Raw genomic sequence first — 19,742 nt, forward strand, 5'->3', positions numbered from 1 at the left:
AAAGATATATAGAACCATACAAATAAAAAGATTGGATGGCAATATTATCATCAGACAGAATAATATAGACAAATATCAACAGTTTCATATAATAATAAATAACAACATCTGGCTTAAAAGCAAGGAGGAGAAATACCCAGGTACCAGAAGTAAAATGAGTTTCAAGCCAGAACAGTAAGGAGGATAATAAAGCCAAAAACCTCAGGGACAGTACTAGGAGTCTTGGCATCAGACACAAGCCTTAGGTGTTCGGGTACAGTAGGGGAGAAGATAGGATTTGAAATATAGGTAGAAACTGGAGAGCAAAGCTTTAGGCCCTGCATACTTCTTTTAGAAAGCTGGGGGTGATGAAATTAGAGAAGGGGTATTGGAACAACTAGGCCCATGGCCTGGGGAAGAAGCTGTGGATAGAAAAGTTACCTCTGATAAATCAACCTAGATCTATTTCATGTGCTCACTGAGGTGCATACATGAAGACTTGAATACGTAGAGCTATATACAATGTTAGTGAAAACTGTTAATATTATGAATTACATTTAAAGTATACTCATAAATAAGTATGATATAAAATAGTAAAGGGTAGTCCCAGTAACATATAAAAGCATAGAAAAAATCCAAAAGGACTTCAATGAAATATTTATCATTATTATACCTAGGTGGTAGGATTATGGGTATGATTTTTTTTTTCCTTTTCATGTTTTTTCTAAATTATCCATATGTGCATTTATTCAATTTTTTGAAAAAGAAGACAGTAAAACATTATACATTTAAACAGGGATTGTAGTACTTGGAAGGAATTTAATATAATCTTAAATACCTTTCATTATAGAGCAAGAAAAGAATGAAAATAATTAAACATTAACTTAAGTTTATTAAAGAACAAAACAATAAGGAAAGTGGGAGAAAGAACTAATGTTTAGCCTTGTATTTTGTTTTCCTTTGAAGTAAAAATGCCAAAGATTTCTAAGGATATGCTACGATTCTAAGAAAAGAACATAAATCTATTCACAAAATTAGAAATAAGGAAAATACCGTAGATTATTATAGTAACTATTATGTTCAGTACTCTATTTATAATTTTGAATGTCTTTCAGAAATTTTTAAACATAAAAAAGGAAAAAAGCGATTGGGAAAGAAATTTTTTTTACATTGTCAAAGCCTCAGTAAGGCTTGAGCCTCACATAGTTTTAGGGCATAAATTTTGAGAAGTGCTTGAAAAACAAATCATCCCCATCATATATAAGCCATTCCAGAATCAGAACAGGAAAGCGTATACCCGCTACCCTGGTTCTATTTGTTAATCCTGCATATCACTATATTACTACTCCAGTTGCTCACATACAGAACAAAAATGGAGTGTTCTAGCCAGTTTCAGTAATAAATATAGATGCAAAAATAAAATACTAGCAAAATTATGTGCTATTGAATATAATCTAATGAAGAAATGCAAGAAATGTTTGATATTACATAGTCTTATTTTAATAAATATGCCTCAGTGGTTCAAAAGAGGTTAAGAAAACTTAATTGATATTAAAGGACATTTTTAAGTTTTATCTTTTTCTATTATATTTATCTGATTACAACAGGTATAAAAAAGAATTGCTCCTTTTAATATTAATCTTATATCTGTTAATCTTATATCTGGGTTCCTTTCCTATTAGTTCTCAAAGTCTTTTCAGTTGATTTTTCAGGTTTCTAGGTGTATGTATTTCATGTTTGCATTCTTTCCAGTTATAGTCTCATTGAATAACAATTGGCCATTTTGTAAAATGTATCAGTCTCTTATTTGGGGGCTGTCATATGCACTGAAAAATTTGGTGAATGAATGAATGATGTTAATAAAATGGACAAAATGGAAATACTGGCATAATATTAGTGAAACTAGAATAGAAGGCTGAAACTGTCTTAGGGATGTGTAAGTAATAATCATAGTGTCTATATCTATGTATCTCTATGTATACCGGTGTATGTGTGAATTTAGTATGTGATAAATTTGGTATTTAAAGTTCTTCAACACAAAAATACTTTTTATTTGACTTAATTAAATGTAAGAACGTTTGAAATTCTAAGGGTAATAAAAGAAAATATAAAGTTTATCTGATCTTGAGGTTAGGAAGAACTTTCTAAGTATATAAACAAGGAAAGAAAACTTGGGAAATAATGTTAGGTATACCTTTATGAAAGATCAAAATATCTGTACATAAAAACTAATAACACCAAAACTAGAATTAAAGACAGAAAATAAAATGGAGGGAGGGAAACTTTTTCACATAGAAAAATGAGCAAAGAAAATTTATGAAAGGGAGAAAATTGGCCAATAATGTATATAAAAATATTAAATTATTTAAACTTTAATAGAAATGCAAAGTAACCATAAGTAGCATGTTTTCCTTACCAGAATGGCAGAGGTTTTCTGTGTTGACAAAGACATGTACTTTCTATGAAAGTACAATTTGATGCAACCCCTTTTGAAGGTACTTGCTTCAGAGCCTTTAAAATAAAAATATTCTTTTACCCAGTAACTTAATTTTTTAGATTTTAATTATTGATCATAAGGAAATAATCTTTTAAGACTGATTACATGAGGGAATGCTCACTGTTAATGCTAAGGTGAAAAACAAAATTTAGGTATATTTTGATCTCAATTTATTTTATGCATGTAGAAAAAGATGGAAAGAACTAAAAGTGGCGGTTGTTATCTCTGAGTTCCTGTATCTTCTATGTCAGCAGTCCCCAGCCTTTTTGGCACTAGCAGCCTGTTTCACAGAAGACCATTTTTCCACGGATGGTGGTGCAGGGAGGATGGTTTAGGGATAATTCAAGCTCATTACATTTATTGTGCTCTTTATTTTTGTTATTATTACATTGTAATATATAATGAAATAATTATACAGCTCACCATAATGCAGAATCTAATGCTGCTCCTGATCTGACAGGAGGCTCAGCTCAGGCCATGATGCAAGCAATGGGCAGCTGCTATAAATACAGATGAAGCTTCGATAGCTCACCTGCCATTCACCTCCTGCTGTGCAGCCCAGTTTCTAGCAGGTTACAGACCAGTACTGGTCCACAGCCCAGGGATTGGGGACTGCAGTCTACGTTTTCTACAGTGAATATGTATTACTTTTATAATCAGAAACTTTTGAAGGAGAATTTATAGAGTGTTTAAAATGCAGATTTTAAGAAACATTTTTTGTGCTTGACTTTTTAAGTCTACAGTTGGATTCTGTTATACATGTGATGCTTGTTAATAAAACAAAAAAGGTTTAGACAGTTAATAATGTACTTTGGGACAGTTTTGTGAATTTTGTGTGATTAGCTACATTTTTTTTTTACCATTTTATAAAATCCATATATGTTGTTACCTATATTATCCATGTTTATATTTGGCAGCCATATTTTCTGCTCTGAAGAATCTTCAAGATAAGATTCGACGCTTGGAACTTGAAAGGATTCAGGCAGAAGAAAGTGTGAAAACCTTGTCTAAAGAAACAATTGAATATAAGAAAGTACTAGATGAACAGATACAAGAAAGGGAAAATTCAAAGAATGAAGAATCAAAGCACAATCAAGGTTTGTTTAATTATGTAGGAAATTGAATTCTATCAGTAAGCATCATGAAATTATTCTAAAAGCAATTCTCTGTTAGTGTTTTCTAGTGGTCAGTATTTTAGGGCACTACAAAATTACATAGTGCTCAAGTGCATTTTGAGGAGCAGATGCTGATGTCATTCATTAAATTTACTGACTGAATGCAAGGCAGATTTTACTAGCATACAGAATGATTTAGATAACCTGAAAAGGCTTCAGAGCTATGGAATGTGTTTGTATTTTATAGATAGTAAATTTGATTCCTGTTAACAGTTTGTTGAAACTATTCTATGGGTAAGCTGATTTCTGCTTTTTGTATGTATTTTTAGAACTGACATCTCAGTTGTTAGCTGCAGAAAATAAGTGTAATCTTTTAGAAAAACAGTTGGAGTACATGCGAAATATGATAAAGCATGCAGAAACAGAGAGGACATCTGTCTTGGAGAAACAGGTAAGGCACCTCACAGACTGATACTCAAGAGCAGTTAGTTTTGGGGAAAATTAATTGAAATAAAGACCTTTATTCTCAGTGAAGACTAGTGGTGTCAAGGACTGAAATTTCTTGGGCTCAGTTATGGAATCTGAAAGTTTGATTGGCTTTCTTCATTGTTATTGTTGCATTTGGTAGAGTATTACTTAAATCGGAAAAATACTATACAGTTGTGGCATACTTTTAAGTCATGTTAACTTCTTTGAGTCTACCTTATAAAAAGTATAAATAATCATATACCTCTGTACCTCTTAAATTTGTTTAAAGACTCAAGTGAGATACTTATTTGAAGGTTCTTTATACTTTGTAAAACTCTTAACAGTTATTTTAGCAAAGTATTTTTCTGCTTTGTTATACCCAAGGTCTTTGTATTTAAGTAACCTGCACGTTTGTGAGAAGGCATCAACATGAGTCTCAAATATATTTTTTAAGGCATTTTCCTTTTCCTATTAGCTAGAATTTGTATTCATCACAAATACTACAATTTCTGGACATCTTAACTGTTATACAAAATTTGACAGTTTATATGCTTAATATTATCTAAATGCTCTAAAGTATAAAAGAGAAATACTATGCAGCTTTTCTCAATACTTTGAGAAGATGTCTCAGTATTTAATTCTCTTAAGTATTATAGGTCTCTTCACTACGTTACTGAATTTATTTCAGTAACTATATATTTTACATTTTCAATTGGGTCTTTTTCCATCCATTTATTTTTGTTATTTTTATGTACTATTACTCTGTGGTTTTTATTCCTTTTCTCTTTTTGAACACTGTAAACAATTCTCATATTTTTAAAGTGTTCATCCTCTCATTTGTTTTATCTGCTGATTCTCCCTTATGTTCTTTTGGTTTTTTATGATAGTTGTTTTTTCATGGTGAACTCATATTCTTTAGAGTTATTTTCGTGGAAATTTAATACTTCCTAAGTTGTATGGGCAGCCTTATGAGACAGTTGTGGATTTGCCTTTGCTGAGGCTTGATGACTGTGGTCCAGATTTATGTTAATATATTGATTGGTCTTCTTGCATTATTGTGGATTATACATTGCCTGAAGTTTTATGTCTTGTTCCTGTACATCTTATATACCCAGGCTCCAGTACTGCCTCATGTGATATTAGACTTTAGGATCCCTTAATTTGCTTTCAAGTTCCTTTCTCTCTTTGGCATGTAGAGATTCTCCTTTCTTGATTTCAAGGTAGCTAAGTAATAAATAATTTATTACATTATTATTATTTTGTCTCTGTGGTGGATGTGGTGGAGAAGGGAGGAATCAGTTCAATGAGATAACTTTAAAATGTCTAGTATATCTAGGAGACAACTATATAATAGATGTCTTTGGATTATAGTCTTTGTGTCATCAGTAAATTTTAAATAGCTCTTTTTAAGAAGGATAATTTCATAAGACTGGCTCCAGTGCTGGAAATAAAATATGGTTTGTGCAGATTTTTAAGTTAATGGATTCTTTAAAAACTATGACTATCACTAAGGTATACAGAAAGGAATTAGTAGTTCATACAAATTCCTGATAATTATTGCTTTATATTGCTTTGCTGTGTTCAAATTGCTATTATTATGATACCTATTGTCATAGCCTTATATAGAGAGATATACTGTTTATAAGTCCAGTTATTTAGTGTTTTCGCTTTTTACTACTACTAGGTCCCAATTTAGTATATTTTCACTTCTCCTGTTTTAATGGTTTATTCTATCAGTCTTTAAATCTGTATAGGAGGAAGTCTTTTTAAATCTGTGACTCTAAACCTGAGAATAAAAAGTTAAAGGGGTATTTTATGTGGAGTTCAAAGGAATGTAAACCAGAAATTGACTACTTAAGAGGACCAAACTAATTGAAAGTATTGTGTGTGTGTTTTTGTGTGTGTAGCCTATATGTCCAATAAGTCCCTGCTATCCCAGGGCATAGAGATAGTCTCACTATATAAAACCATGTGTTATGTAAAGTAGTATATATATTAATAGTAAGGGCAATATTCCACTTAAATCAATAATTTATTGATGCCCCTATGATTTCATCTTAATGTTATTTTCCTAGAATTCCTCTGTATATCTAAATAGTTCTATGAAGGGCCAGACAGTAGCATACAATGTATTGTAAGGTATGCTCAGTGTTTTCCTGTTTTTTAATTGTCAAATTATCATACTGTATTTAATGCTGTTTTTCAGGTTTCTTTAGAAAGAGAACGACAACATGATCAAACACACGTTCAGAGCCAGCTTGAAAAACTGGATCTTCTTGAACAGGAGTATAATAAACTTACCACAATGCAAGCTCTTGCAGAAGTCAGTGCATGCATCTTATACTCTGCATGCATCTTATACTCATTAATGCATATCAGGGTTTTTAAAATTATAGCACTGGATATTTAGAGCAATAAAGGTGATCTTACAGCAAAGAAGTATGTAGGAGTTTTAGGCCAAGCTTAGTGGCTTATGCCTATAATCTCAACACTTTAGTTGGCTGAGGTGGGAGGATCACTTGAGCCTAGACATTCAAAACCAGCCTGGGCAATATAGCCAGACCCCATAACTACAAAAAAAATATTAGCCAAGTGTCGTGGCGCATGCCTATAGTCATAGCAACTCTGGAAGCTGAGGCAAGAGTGTCACTTGAGTCCAGGAATTCAAGACTACAGTGAGCTATGATCAGTCCACTGCACTCCAGCCTGGGTGACAGAGTGTGAGACCCTGTCTCTTAAAAAAAATATTAATTCATTAATTTTAAAAAAGGAACTTTAAAAAGAAAAAACGTAAGCTTGGAGAGAATGTTCACATTTTATAATCTTGATGGGTATTCTTTTTGAAAAAAGGAGGAATTCTTTTTGAAAATATTTAAAGATTACATGTTTTTGAGTATCCTTAAGGTTTGTATCACTTGGTTTAAGTTGTTCTCTGAGCAAATTTTAGATTTAATTGTTGCACTTGGGAAGTATTTAATACCACTCAAAGTTCCAGATTCAGCCTCCGTATAGCCTATTTATCTTCATAAAGATCTGTGTTCTTTGGCTGTAGATTTTACCCATAATTCTGTTCAACTATGTCACAGCTAACCTCACAAATCACTCATAATTGAACACAATGGAGAGTGTCATGGATGCTGTCAAGCCCAGAGATCCCATTACTAGAGTGAACGAACAAGCTTATTTGTGCTAAAATTCACAAGCGCCTATGCTGCAATATTAAAATTTTACAAGTAGATAGTGAAGACTTTTCACTATTATCCCTTTCGGTATTTTTATCATAGAAAAAAATGCAAGAATTGGAAGCAAAACTCCATGAAGAAGAACAGGAAAGGAAACGTATGCAAGCTAAGGCAGCTGAGGTAAGTTAAATGTGAGCAAATAGGTTCCTCATATTTCTTAATCCCTTTTAACATACAAATAAACGGTTATATTTGGGCATCTTAGATTATTTATGTTTTAGAATAGTCCAATATATAAATTGTAGATACAGCTTAATGTGGAAAATTATGAACGAGTATTTTTATATACAAAGAGTAAAACTTGAGCAAATCTTTAGTGTATTTCAAATTGCGGAGTTTCAACCAGCAATTAAAAAATAACAGACTAAAAAATATCTGAGATTTTACACATAAGGTAAGTAACCATGTAAACCTTATCACGGGTCACTATCAGAAATGACAAACACCATCATTTAGTACTATAAGTATCCTGGTATCTTTTCTTTGGCCTCAAGATACCAGGACAGAAGTTGAGGTACTGGGGTGCCCCAGTTCCAAACCAAGTGAACCCAGACCAGTTCACATAAGCTACCACATGAGGAAAATGAGCTCTACTTTCTCCGAGTCTGTGATTTTATCCCCTGTACTGGCCACTAGATAGAATAGGTGAGGCAGTGTGGATTCAGAAAAATGTTGAGTTTATATGTACTAACTGGAACTGCATTTCTAGGAGATTTAGCAAGACCACTGAAGCAAATCTTATACAGTCAACAAAATAAAATATTTGTGTTTTCAACTGAAGACTCTGTCCTTATGAGCTTATTTGCTTAAATATCTCCTAGATCTTCCCTTCCTCCTTCCAAGATCTTTAAGTTTTATGACATTTGCTTGTACCTTTTCTCATATTAACACAAGAAGCAGGTACTGGGCCGGGCATGGTGGCTTATGCCTATAATCCTAGCACTCTAGGAGGTCAAGGTGGGAGGATCTCTTGACTTCAGGAGTTTGAAAGCAGCTTGAGCAAGAGCAAGACCCTGCCTCTACTAAAAATAGAAAAATTAGCCAGAGGCAGTGGCTCACGCCTGTAGTCGCAGATACTTAGGAGGCTGAGGCAGAGGATTGCTTGAGCCTAGGAATTTGAGGTTGCAGTAAGCTAGGATGATGCCACTGTACTCTAGCCAGGGTGACAGAGTGAGACTCTGTCTCCAAAATAAAAAAGAAGCAGGTACTAATTCCAAGGAGTTGAGTCTCCACAGTTCAGTCTGTGGCCTGATGCCTACAGTGCCCTGGGCTCATCTCATATATGTGACCACAGGAATATAAACATTCTATTATCTCATCTTTTTATCTTGTCTGTTTCTTGTCGTGCTTCTCTGAACTCACTAAGATAGTTTCTATTAAACCTGATATATTACCTTCTCAAATACCTTTCGATCAGTTTTTAGATTCATACTTTTTCCCCTCAGTGTGCTTTCTGAGTTATGTAGCCACATGGCTTTATGACCAACAGATTTTCTCTGCCCATTTCCATTTTGGGGTAAACCACTTTATAGTGTCTTCATATCCTCACTTGTAACAAGCAGACTTATGGGTTGTGCTTTATGTACATTGTGTTCTTGAGTCCATTATATATGAAATGCAAAATTTAACAAGTTCATTGTTTTATGAATTTTAAAAATTAATTTATGCTACCTTTGCTTTCTTTTCCATTTAACAGGCATCAGGTAGGGATCAAATCACCTATTGCTGATAATATAATATCAGTAAAGGTTTTGAGTTCTAATAGTGAACACTGTTGTACTAGAAGAACAATGACAAGGGATATGTGGTTCCAAGTCTGGCCTTGAGCCTTGAGGGTGGAGATCCCTGTATTCTTCATCATTGAATAGATTCTTTCCCCAAACAGTGCAATTATGTGGGAGATATTAGTAATGATCTCAATTTTTTTTTTTTTTTTTTTTTTTTACACTGAATCCATTGGTTCTGAGTGTTGGTTCTAGCACCATCATCGTTTCCTGGGGGGCTTTTTAAATACTTTTAAAATACAATTTTCCCCTGCCTGGGAGGCCCAAAATCATGAGATCTGGACAGGAGCCTGGCAATCTTAATTTTTCTCATAAACTCCAAACATTTTTAATACATGTAGGCAGATTTAAAACAACCACTATTCAAGACAAGGTTGTTTTTTTTTTAAGGAAAGTTGAGAAAGTTGGTTAAGGGAAAATGACAGTCCTTTTCTGAAATCCTTGTAATTTCTTGTGAGATTTCTACCATGAAATTTCCTTTGTAGTCTCCATACAAAGGAAAAATTGTGTAAAATTTTGTAAATGTACATTTAGCTACAATTTCCCATTTTCCCTATGTATGGCGACTTTTGGGACGCCCTGTATATACACCATATTTTCTTAATCCACTCATGAATTGATGGGCACTTGGATTGGTTCCCCATCTTTGCAATTGTGAATTGTGCTGCAATAAACATTTGAGTGCAGGTGTCTTTTTGATAAAATGACTTCTTTTCCTTTTGGTAGATAACCCAGTAGTGGGATTGCTAGATCAAATGGTAGATCTTACGTCAGAGAAATCTCCATGGTGTTTGCCATAGAGGTGGTACTAATTTGCAGTGCCACCAACAGTGTATAAGCGTTCCTTCTCTCTGCATCCGCACCAGCATCTATTGCATTTGGATTTTTTAATAAAAGCCATTCTGACAGGAGTAAGCCATTCTGATATCTCATTGTGGTTTTGATTTGCATTTCCCTTATGATTAGTGACATTGAGCATTTTTTTTCATATGTTTCTTGCCCATTTATCTTCTTTTGTTCATGTCTTCTGCCTACTTAATGGGGTTGTTTCTTTTTTTCTTGCTGATTTAATTGAATTCTTTGTAGATTCTGGATATTAGCCCTTTATTTGATGTATAGATTGTGAATATTTTCTCCCATTCTGTAGGTTGTCTGTTCGCTCTGTCGATTATTTCCTTTGTTGTACAGAAGCTTTGTAATGTAATAAAGTCCCAGTTACTTATTTTTGTTGTTGTTGTAATTGCCCTTGGGATCTTAGTCATAAATTCTTTGCCTCGGCCAATATCTAGAAGAGTTTTTTCTACATTTTCTTCTAGAATTTTTATAGTTTCATTCCTTACATTTAAGTCTTTTCTTCATCTTGGATTAATTTTTGTAAGTAGTAAGGGATAGGTAGGGGTCTTTTTTAATTCTTCTGCATGCGGCTATCCAATTTCCCAGCACCATCTATGGAATAGGGCTTCTTTTCACCAGTGTAAGTTGTTGTCTGCTTTGCCAGTGATCAGTTGGTTGTAGGTAGATGGTTTTATATCTGGGTTCTCTGTTCTGCTCCATTGATCTGTGTCTCTATTTTTGTAACCAATACCATGCTGTTTTGGTTACTATACCCTTGTAGGATAGTTTGAAGTCTGGTAATGTGATGCCTCCAAGTTCATTCTTTTTTGCTTAACACATTGACTGCCATGAGAGTTGTATTTAACTCACTCTAGTTTCAATCCCAGGGCTGCGTGAAGCATATGTGAAATCTTACTTGTTGATGTTCTTGTTGTTACAATTAATATTGACAGTTTAATTCTAAAAACATAGATTAAACGAATAGAAAATAAATTTCGTCTTTCTATTCATGTTTATCTTTAAGTTACACTCAAAGTTTGTATTCTCTTTTCGTAATAAAACACTGTGGCCCCGAGGAAAAGTTTCTGGGGTTTTTTTGTGTGCGGCTATCAATGTGTTAAGATTGCTTTGGCTATTCAGACTCTTTTTTGGTTGAAGACAAAGGGTAGAATTACTTTCTCTAGATCTGTGAAATATGATATTGGTATTTTTGATAGAGATTGCGTTGAATCTATAAATCACTTAGGGCAGTATGGACATTTAACAATGTTGATTCTACTGATCCAGGAGCATGATATGTTTTTTCATTTATTTGTGTCATTTGTGATTTCTTTTATCAGCATTTCTTAGTTCTTGTAGAGATCTTTCTCCTGCTTGGTTAAGTACATTCCTAAGTATTTTATTTTCTTTGTAGCTATTGTGAATGGTATTGAGTCTTTGATTTGACTCTTAGCTTAACTGTTATCTATAGAAGTGCTACTGATTTGTGTACATTGATTTCCAGGAGTCTGTTGTTGGAATCTTTGGGATTTTCTAGATACAAGATCATACTATAAATGAAAAACGATAGTTTGACCTCCCCTTTCCTGATTCGGATACCCTTTATTTCTTTCTCTTGTCTGATTGCTCTGGCTAGGAGTTCCAGTTCTTACGGGAATGCTTTCAATTTTTCCTCATTCAGTTTGAGGTTGGCTGTGGGTTTGTCATATATGGCTTTTCTAATTTTGAGATATGTTCCTTCTGTGCCTAGTTTGTTGAGGGTTTTTATCCTGAAAGGATGCTGGATTTTCTTGAATGCTTTTTTATGCATCTATTGACATGATCAGTTTCACTTGTTTATGTGATGAATCACATTTACTGATTTACATATGTTCATCCATGTTTGCATCCCTGGGATGAAACCCACTGATCTTTCTGTCTGTTAGATGTAGGCATTTAAGGGTATGAATTTTCCCCTTAGGACTACTTTTGGTTAATCCCATAGAGTTTGATAGATTGTGTCCCCTTTGTTGTTTAGTTCAAGGAATTTTTTCATTTCCATCTTAATTTCCTCCTTGACCCAAGAATTGTTCAGCAGCAGGTTTAATTTCCATTACTTTGTATAAATTTTAGAGTTTCTCTTGGAATTGATTTCTAGTTTTATTCTGTTGTGGTCTGAGAAGATACATGGTATGATTTCGACTTTTTTTAATTTGTTGAGACATGGTTTATGGCCTAAGATACAGTCAATCTTGGAGAATGTCCCATGCGCTGATGAGAAGAATGTATATTCAGTAGTTTTTGGATAGAATGTTCTGTAAATGCCTGTTAGGTCCATTTGTTCTAGAGTACTGTTTAAATCCAGTGTTTCCTTACTTTCTGCTTTGATGATCTGTCTAGGTCTGTCATGGGAGTGTTGAAGTCTCCGGCAGTTACAATGCTGCCATTTATGTCTTTGCTTAGATCTAGTAGAATGTGCTTTATGAATCTGGGAGCTCCTATGTTAGGTGCATATATATTTAGGATTGTTACACCTTCTTGTTAAATTGCTCCCTTTACCATTACATAATGACTATCTTTGTCTTTCTTTACCGTTATTGATTGAAAATTAATTTTTATCTGATATGAGAATGGCTACACTTGCTTTCTTTTTTCCATTCCTTCACCATGAGTCTGAGTCCTTGTGGGTTAGATGTGTTTCCTGGAGACAGCAGATACTTGGGTTGTGTTTTTTCATACATTGAGCTAGCCTGTCTTTTGAGTGCAGTATTCACACTGTTAACGTTGAGTGATAGAATTGATATGTGGGATACTGTTCTGTTCATCATGTTGAGTAGTACCTCATTGCTTTGTTTTCCTTCATGTGCTGTTTTATATGAGCTGTGAGCTTTAGCTTTTGGGTGATTTTACACTGGTGATTATCTTTTTTTTTTTTTTTTTGAGACAGAGTCTCGCTTTTGTTGCCCGGGCTAGAGTGAGTGCCATGGCGTCAGCCTGGCTCACAGCAACCTCAAACTCCTGGGCTCAAGCAATCCTTCTGCCTCAGCCTCCCAAGTAGCTGGGACTACAGGCATGCACCACCATGCCCGGCTAATTTTTTCTATATATTTTTAGTTGTCTGATTAATTTCTTTCTATTTTTTTTAGTAGAGACGGGGTCTCGCTCTTGCTCAGGCTGGTTTCGAACTCCTGAGCTCAAACAATCCGCCCGCCTCAGCCTCCCAGAGTGCTAGGATTACAGGCGTGAGCCACCGCGCCCGGCCTGGTGATTATCTTTTTTTGTGCTGATCCATGTATAATGCAGTTCTTAGTGTTTCCCAGATTTTGTTGTGATGTATTCTTTTTAGTGTTTGCTTGTCTGGAAAAGTCTTTATTTCTCCCTCATATATGAAACTTAGTTTTGCAGGATACAGAATTCTAGGCTGGTAGTTGTTTCTTCAAGAAGACTGAAGATGGGGCCCCAATCCCTTCTGGCTTGTAAGGTCTCCGCTGAGAAGTCTGCAGTTAGCAATCGGTTTCTCTTGTAAGTTACTTGATGCTTTTCCCTCACAGCTCACAGAAGTTTCTCCTTCTTGTTGACTTTGGCCACTCCTGATGACTGTATATCTTGGTGATTTCCTCTTTGCAATGAATCTCCCAGGTGTCTTTTGAGCTTCTTGTATTTGGGTGTCTAAACCCAGAGACAGGGAAATTTTCCTTACTTATTCCCTTAAATAGGTTTTCCTGACCTTGTGCTTTTTCTTTTTCACCTTCTGGGATGTCTGTGATTCTTACATTTGCCTGTTTTACATAATTCCGTATTTCTCATAGACTTTATTCCCCTTGATTCTTTGTTCTTTATTTTTGACTTGAGTTAATTCAAAAGAGTTGCCTTCAAGCTCTACATTTCTTTCTTCTGCCCAGTCTAGTCTATTCTTAAAGTTTTCCACTGTGTTTTGTATTTCCTTAAATGAATTTTTCATTTCCAGAAGTTCTGTTTAGTTTTTTTTTAATATGTCTATCTCTTTAGTAAAGTTTTTGTTCATTTCCTGAATTGTTTTTCTGATTTTTTTGAGTTGATTTTCCATTTACTCCTGGATTTCATTGAGCTTCCTTACAATCCATATTTGCAGTTCTTTCTGTCATTTCAATATTTCCATTTTGGCTGGGATCCGTTGCTAGAAAGCTGGTGTGCTCCTTTGGGCATGTCCTTTTGCTCTGATTTTTCATACTTCAGATATCTTGTGCTGATTCCTTCTCATCTGGAGCAGCTGTCACTGCTTGTTTTTTGATTTTCTTTTGTTCAGATGAGGTTTTTTTTCTCCCCCTCGCTCTTAATGGTGTGTCTGAAGTATATGTTGGGTAAGTATCTTTGGCCTTGCTTGCGGGTGCTTTGATGGGGTCTAGGTTCTGGATGGATGCCTTAGTTATAGACATCCTTAGTGTGGTCATTTTCTCAGTTGCTAGTTACTTGTAGGCTGTAGAAGTAGTGTGTGTGTGCGCGTGCACAGATTCCCTATCTCTTGTTGATGAGACAAGATGGAAGTCTTTGAAATCCTTTCTCTTTCCCAAACCCTGTGGTCCTATTAAAAGCATGAATCACATTGGGATGCCCAGTTTAATTTCTGAGATAGTAGATGGTGCTTATGGGAAAGAATCAGCCTTGTCCTGTGTGATTGAGTCAGTAAATACTATAAAGGGCTATACAAGTTGTCCTCCTTGCCTCTAGGTGGTGCTTGCCAGAAAGAACCAGCTGCATTGTTGTTTTTGGGGCCAGTGACTGGCTCTAGCCCCTCAGCAGAAGCACTTGAATGCCACAGGTGGTGGGCAAAACCCTGGGAATCCCAGGGTACTCATTATTTTCCACCACGCATAGGCCATTGGAGGAGCAAGGCTGGGCAGGGCTGGGTCGGATAAGCCTGCTTTCAGGCTCCACACAGGCAGACAAAAGAGCTGTCTTGGCAGGGATGGAGGGTCTGCTCCCAGGCCACTGGGGAAAGTCACCAGGGAGGGCCCGAGCTAGCCCACCAAGCCAGAAAGTCTGCTCTTGGGGGAAAGGCCGTCTGAGATTTACAGTCTGGCTATCAGCAGTGGATTTTACTCTTCTCTCCCCTCCCCTTCCCTGAGGTCTCCTTTCCCCGTCTGGCCGCAGGCAGGTGCTCAAACTAGCTGAGCTCACCAGCAATGGCGCTGTGGGCTGAGAGTTTCCCTGTCCAGGATCCCACCCCAGGCGTAGAGCACAGCCTTCCTGTGGGGGAAGGGGTCCTCCGCGAGTGTGCTACAGCTTGGACCTACCCTGCACTCTCCTCTCAGCTCTGCCCATGCAGGCTCCCTTGATTCCCAAAATTAATTCACAAATCTCCCTGTGCCCCTAAGCAACATGGTTAAGTCCTGGGCATATGGGAACTGGCCTGGGGGCTTGTCCCCAGGTCACCCAAGTTCAGTCTTGACCAGGTCAGTGAAAAGTGTGCTGGTCCCAAGTTGCCTGTGGAGTGCTGAAGCAGGTTTGATGTCCCTCTGCTTCAGGGTGTGCCCTGCTTTGCTGGACCAGCCAGACAAGCAGCACAGGGCTGGCAGGCAGGGAGCTCAGAGTCCAAGCACCCCTTGGTCCACTGCAAGTCTTTAATAGGAAAGATGCGAGCCCCTCTGTGGAAGCCTCAGTGTGCTGGGTACACCAACAGCGGAAGTGCCACTTCTAAGAGTCTAGGCTCAGTCATCCCTGGGGGCACCTGTGCCTCTGGGCAGCAGGGGGCAGGGGACGAAAAGAGTCTGAGTGGAGAAGTGGCACTCTGTTCATCTCTGTCCCTCTCCCCGGAAGGCAGCCTGCCCAGAGTGTCGAAGCTCTGGGATCACACAGATCCCCCAGCACCCACTGGCTACCAGCAGTCTGCGCTGGAGTTGGGAAATGTTTGTGTGGGAACAAACAACACAAAAACAGAGGGGCTGAAGCTCTCTAGGGGAGGACAAAGGTATGCAGTGGTTGGAGAAACAGTATGGTGCCCACCATCTCGGCTCAGGTCTGTTGTGATGGGAAATGACCCTGAGAGGGCTGGCAACCTGGAACTTTGTCCTCAAGAAGCTCCCAGTTCATTGGTGGCAGCAGCTTTTGGGCTCATGAGGGTAAAAAAGCTCTCCAGCAGCTGAGGAGCCTGCTCACTTGCAGAGGTGTGAGGGAAGGAGAAACAAAATCCCACCAACCCTTTTCGCCAGGCTGCAAGCCTCCTGGGAGTTGATCTCTGCCAAGATCTTGTTCCTTCTTATTCTGCATTCTACTCCACAACTTCTTCCCATGGAACCTCTGGTAGGTTCTGGCACTTTTCCCTCAGAATTACACTCAGTCTAGGTTTTTTTCATCTGAAACTTTTCCTTCTTTCTAAGAAGATGTGGTAACTGATATATCTAGTCAGTCATCTTTGAATATTATTTTTAATTAAGGTAGTTACTAAGCTTTTATAGGAAAGGGCTTGGTAACATTTGCTGAAATACCTTCTACATTTTTTTGGACATAAATTTTTGATTCTTTTTTTTTATATAGTAAGTGTCTGAGTTTTTAGAAGAGGAAGAAATATATTTTGGTCTTCAGCTGCTTTGTGTCTGGCACTGTGGTAGCTGCCATTTTTTCACAGAAAAACTATTGAAGCATCAGTTTAGAGTTATATACGCTGCATTTAACTCATTAGAATTTATGGAGCAACTACAGATAGCGGTGCTAATGCGTTCTAGGCTAAGGAAAGGGCAAATTATAACACAGCAGTTCAAGATAAAATGAGAGACCAGTATTGATTTAAAATATTTGACAGATATTGATTGGTTCAAGACATAGTTAATCAGCTACGATGTGTTTTTCAGTCAGATACGATTGTTGGTTTTTACAGGGTTTTACGTGGCGTATCTCAAATTTGAACCATAGCTTTTATTTCTATACAGCATTAACTTTTAGGCTCTCATATTTTTCCTAGTTGCAGACTGGCCTAGAAACAAATAGACTTATCTTTGACAATAAGGCAACTCCATATGTTCCCAGTGCAAGAAGAATTAAAAAAAAGAAATCAAAATCACCAGAAAAGGTATGAAAACAGAACCAATCAGGTAACGTACTGATTATATTTGGTAAAATTTATGTGAAAACACTCATAAATCATGTGTTACTATGAAAGTAAATGTCTTTCATTCTCACTTTCTTCATTTAGAAGGAGAGGATAAGTAATATCTACTCCTAAAGTTTTACTGTGATAGAAAAAAAAATTGTGTGTGTGTATACATATATATAAGCATTTTGGAACTATAGAACACTACACAAAACTAGTATTATTAAGTATTGCATAGTCATGTATGGTCTGTTTTTATCATGTTAATAAAATAAAATTGTTTTCCTTTCAGAAGAGTTCTAGGAACTATTTGGGTGCACAGCCACATTATAGACTATGCTTGGGTGATATGCCGTTTGTAGCTGGAAAGGTGAGTTGGTCAAACTCTAGATTTTTTTTTTTTTAACAACTTAGATCTTTGAATTAAATCTGCATATCTGCATGTATGTCTATAAATACGAGAGATATTTTGGTTTTTTGCCTCCTTTACCAGTGTGCGTCATAGTGATGTGAGAATGAGATGGAGGGGATGGTTTTGTGAGATTGAGGAAGCAGGGAGGAGATGAAAAAGACTATCTTAGAGCAGTTAAAGACTACCTTCTGGGGAAGGGAAGTGCTAAAAGCAGAGACGTTGGGTTAAAGAAGCTGTCACTGTAGATGGGGGTTAAGGAAATAAATAGTATATTTGTAGCATTGGATTTTTAGTATCAGTCCTGATGGTTTGTATTTAAATATAAGTAGATACTTAAGTAAATAAATAGCATATCCTGTTTGTCCTCACATTTAGATCATTTATAGGATTAATTCTCCAAGAAGCAGTCGTATGTAGACTTGAATCTTATGTTCCTTTAACACTTAAACGTAGAGACGATAATGTCAGATACAAGTACTGAGTGATTTCTAACAAGTGCTTAACTTGTTAGTTTTTTATGAACTAATAGTGATCCTGGTTGTTTTATGTGTAGATAGCTGGAATACCCAACTAGATTGTCATGTTTAGCAGCTTGGGAAGTAAACATTCTTTTGAATTTTCATTTGTTCTTTTTAAAATATTTATTTATTTATAACCCACAGTAAACCCTCAGTGAAAGCTTGGGGAATGTAATACATCAGTGGCAACAAGTGTTTCCTAAAAGTACAGTTGACCCTTGACCAACGCGGATTTGAACTGCATGGGTCTATTTACACATGACTTTTAAAAAATATATTAGAAAATTTGGGGGGATTTGTGACAATTTGAAAAAACTCACAAACCGCATAGCCTAAGAATATCAAAAATTAGGAAAAAGGTCATGAATGCATAAAATATATGTAGATACTAGTCTATTTTATCATTTAATAGCATAAAATGTATACATATTTATTATATAATGTTAGTATTTGTCAAAACTTTTGCCCACATGTACTGTACATGGCACATTTGCAATGAAGAGAAATTTAAACAAACATAAAGATGCAGTATTAAATCATAACTGCATAAAGTTAACTGGAGTACATACTGTGTACTACTATATTTTGTAGCCACCTCTTATTGCTGTTGCAGTGAGCTCAAGTGTTGGGAGTATCCACTTAAATCTCCACATGAGCACTTGATGTCTCCAGTAAACTGGATATCACAGGTATAAAGTGATGTCTCAAAGTTCTCTCATGTTTTCCGTTGTGTTTAGTGCAATACCATAAACCTTGACTCATACTATGGGACCCATACAAAGTGCCCCACAAATGGTAACACCATTACCCATACTAGTAATGGTGGACATGCTCCCAAGAAGCAGCGAAAAGTCATGACATTACAAGAAAATGTTGAATTGCTTGCTATGTACTGTGGATTAAGGTCCGCATCTGTGATTGCCTGCCATTTTAAAATAAACGAATCCAGCATAAGGACTATTGTTTTGATTTAAAAAAAGGAAAAGGAATTTTTGAAGCCATCTCTGTAGCTACCCTAGCAGGTATGAAAACCTTGCTCTTTTTGCAAAATACCCTTTTATCTAGTATTGAAAATTCAACTTTTATGTGGGTTCAGGATTGTTATAAGAAAGGTGCACCTAACCTATAGACTCTAATATGATTTGAGAAAAAATGAAGTCATATGACAACTTAAAGCAAAAGGAAGACAAAGCATCTAAAACTGAAGAATTTACTGCCAGCAAAGGATGGTTTGATAATTTTAGAAAGAATTTTGACTTTAAAAATGTTGAGACAACAAGAGAAGCAGCTTCTGCTGACCAAGAGGTAGCAGACGAGTTCCCAGATGTCATTAAGAAAATCATCGAGGAGAAAGGATGTCTGTTCAAACAGGTTTTGAATGCAGACAAAAGTGCCCTATTCTGGGAAAAAATGCCAAAAAGAACATTTGTTAGTAAGCAAGAGAATCAAGCACTAGGATTGAAGGCAGGAAGGGATAGGCTAACTGTACTGTTTTGTGCAAATGCAGTCAGTCACGTTTATGATCAGGACTACCCTTAACTATAAAGCTGCTAAAACTCGAGCCTTTAAGGGAAAAGATAAATCCCAGCCAGTCTTTGGGTTTACAAGAAGGTCTGAACAGCGAAAATCCTTTTTCTGGATTGGTTTCATCAATGCTTTGTCCCTAAAGTCAGGAAGTAAGTACCTTGCCAGTAAGGGACTACCTTTTAAAGTTCTTTTAATATTGGACAAATACCACTGGGCACCCAAACCCCATGAGTTCAACACCTAAGGTATCGAAGTGGTCTAATTGCCCCCATAAACAGCACCTCTAATTCACCCTCTAGATTGGGGGTTATAAGGACCTTT

At 36.4% G+C, this 19,742-nt stretch overlaps 1 protein-coding gene across 1 annotated transcript in view; it reads left to right on the forward strand.

The window, feature by feature from the left end:
* CEP57 (centrosomal protein 57kDa) overlaps window positions 1–19,742 on the forward strand; it is a 43,006-nt gene that overhangs the window by 18,035 nt on the left and 5,229 nt on the right. The window contains exons 3-8 of the mRNA XM_012660066.1: window positions 3,394–3,573; window positions 3,921–4,042; window positions 6,266–6,382; window positions 7,344–7,421; window positions 16,836–16,943; window positions 17,257–17,334. Of these exons, the coding sequence (XP_012515520.1) occupies window positions 3,394–3,573; window positions 3,921–4,042; window positions 6,266–6,382; window positions 7,344–7,421; window positions 16,836–16,943; window positions 17,257–17,334 (683 nt within the window). The remainder of the gene's footprint in view (window positions 1–3,393; window positions 3,574–3,920; window positions 4,043–6,265; window positions 6,383–7,343; window positions 7,422–16,835; window positions 16,944–17,256; window positions 17,335–19,742) is intronic.

Source organism: Propithecus coquereli, unplaced genomic scaffold, assembly GCF_000956105.1.
Source record: "Propithecus coquereli isolate 6110/MARCELLA unplaced genomic scaffold, Pcoq_1.0 Scaffold65, whole genome shotgun sequence".
Lineage (NCBI taxonomy): Eukaryota > Metazoa > Chordata > Mammalia > Primates > Indriidae > Propithecus > Propithecus coquereli.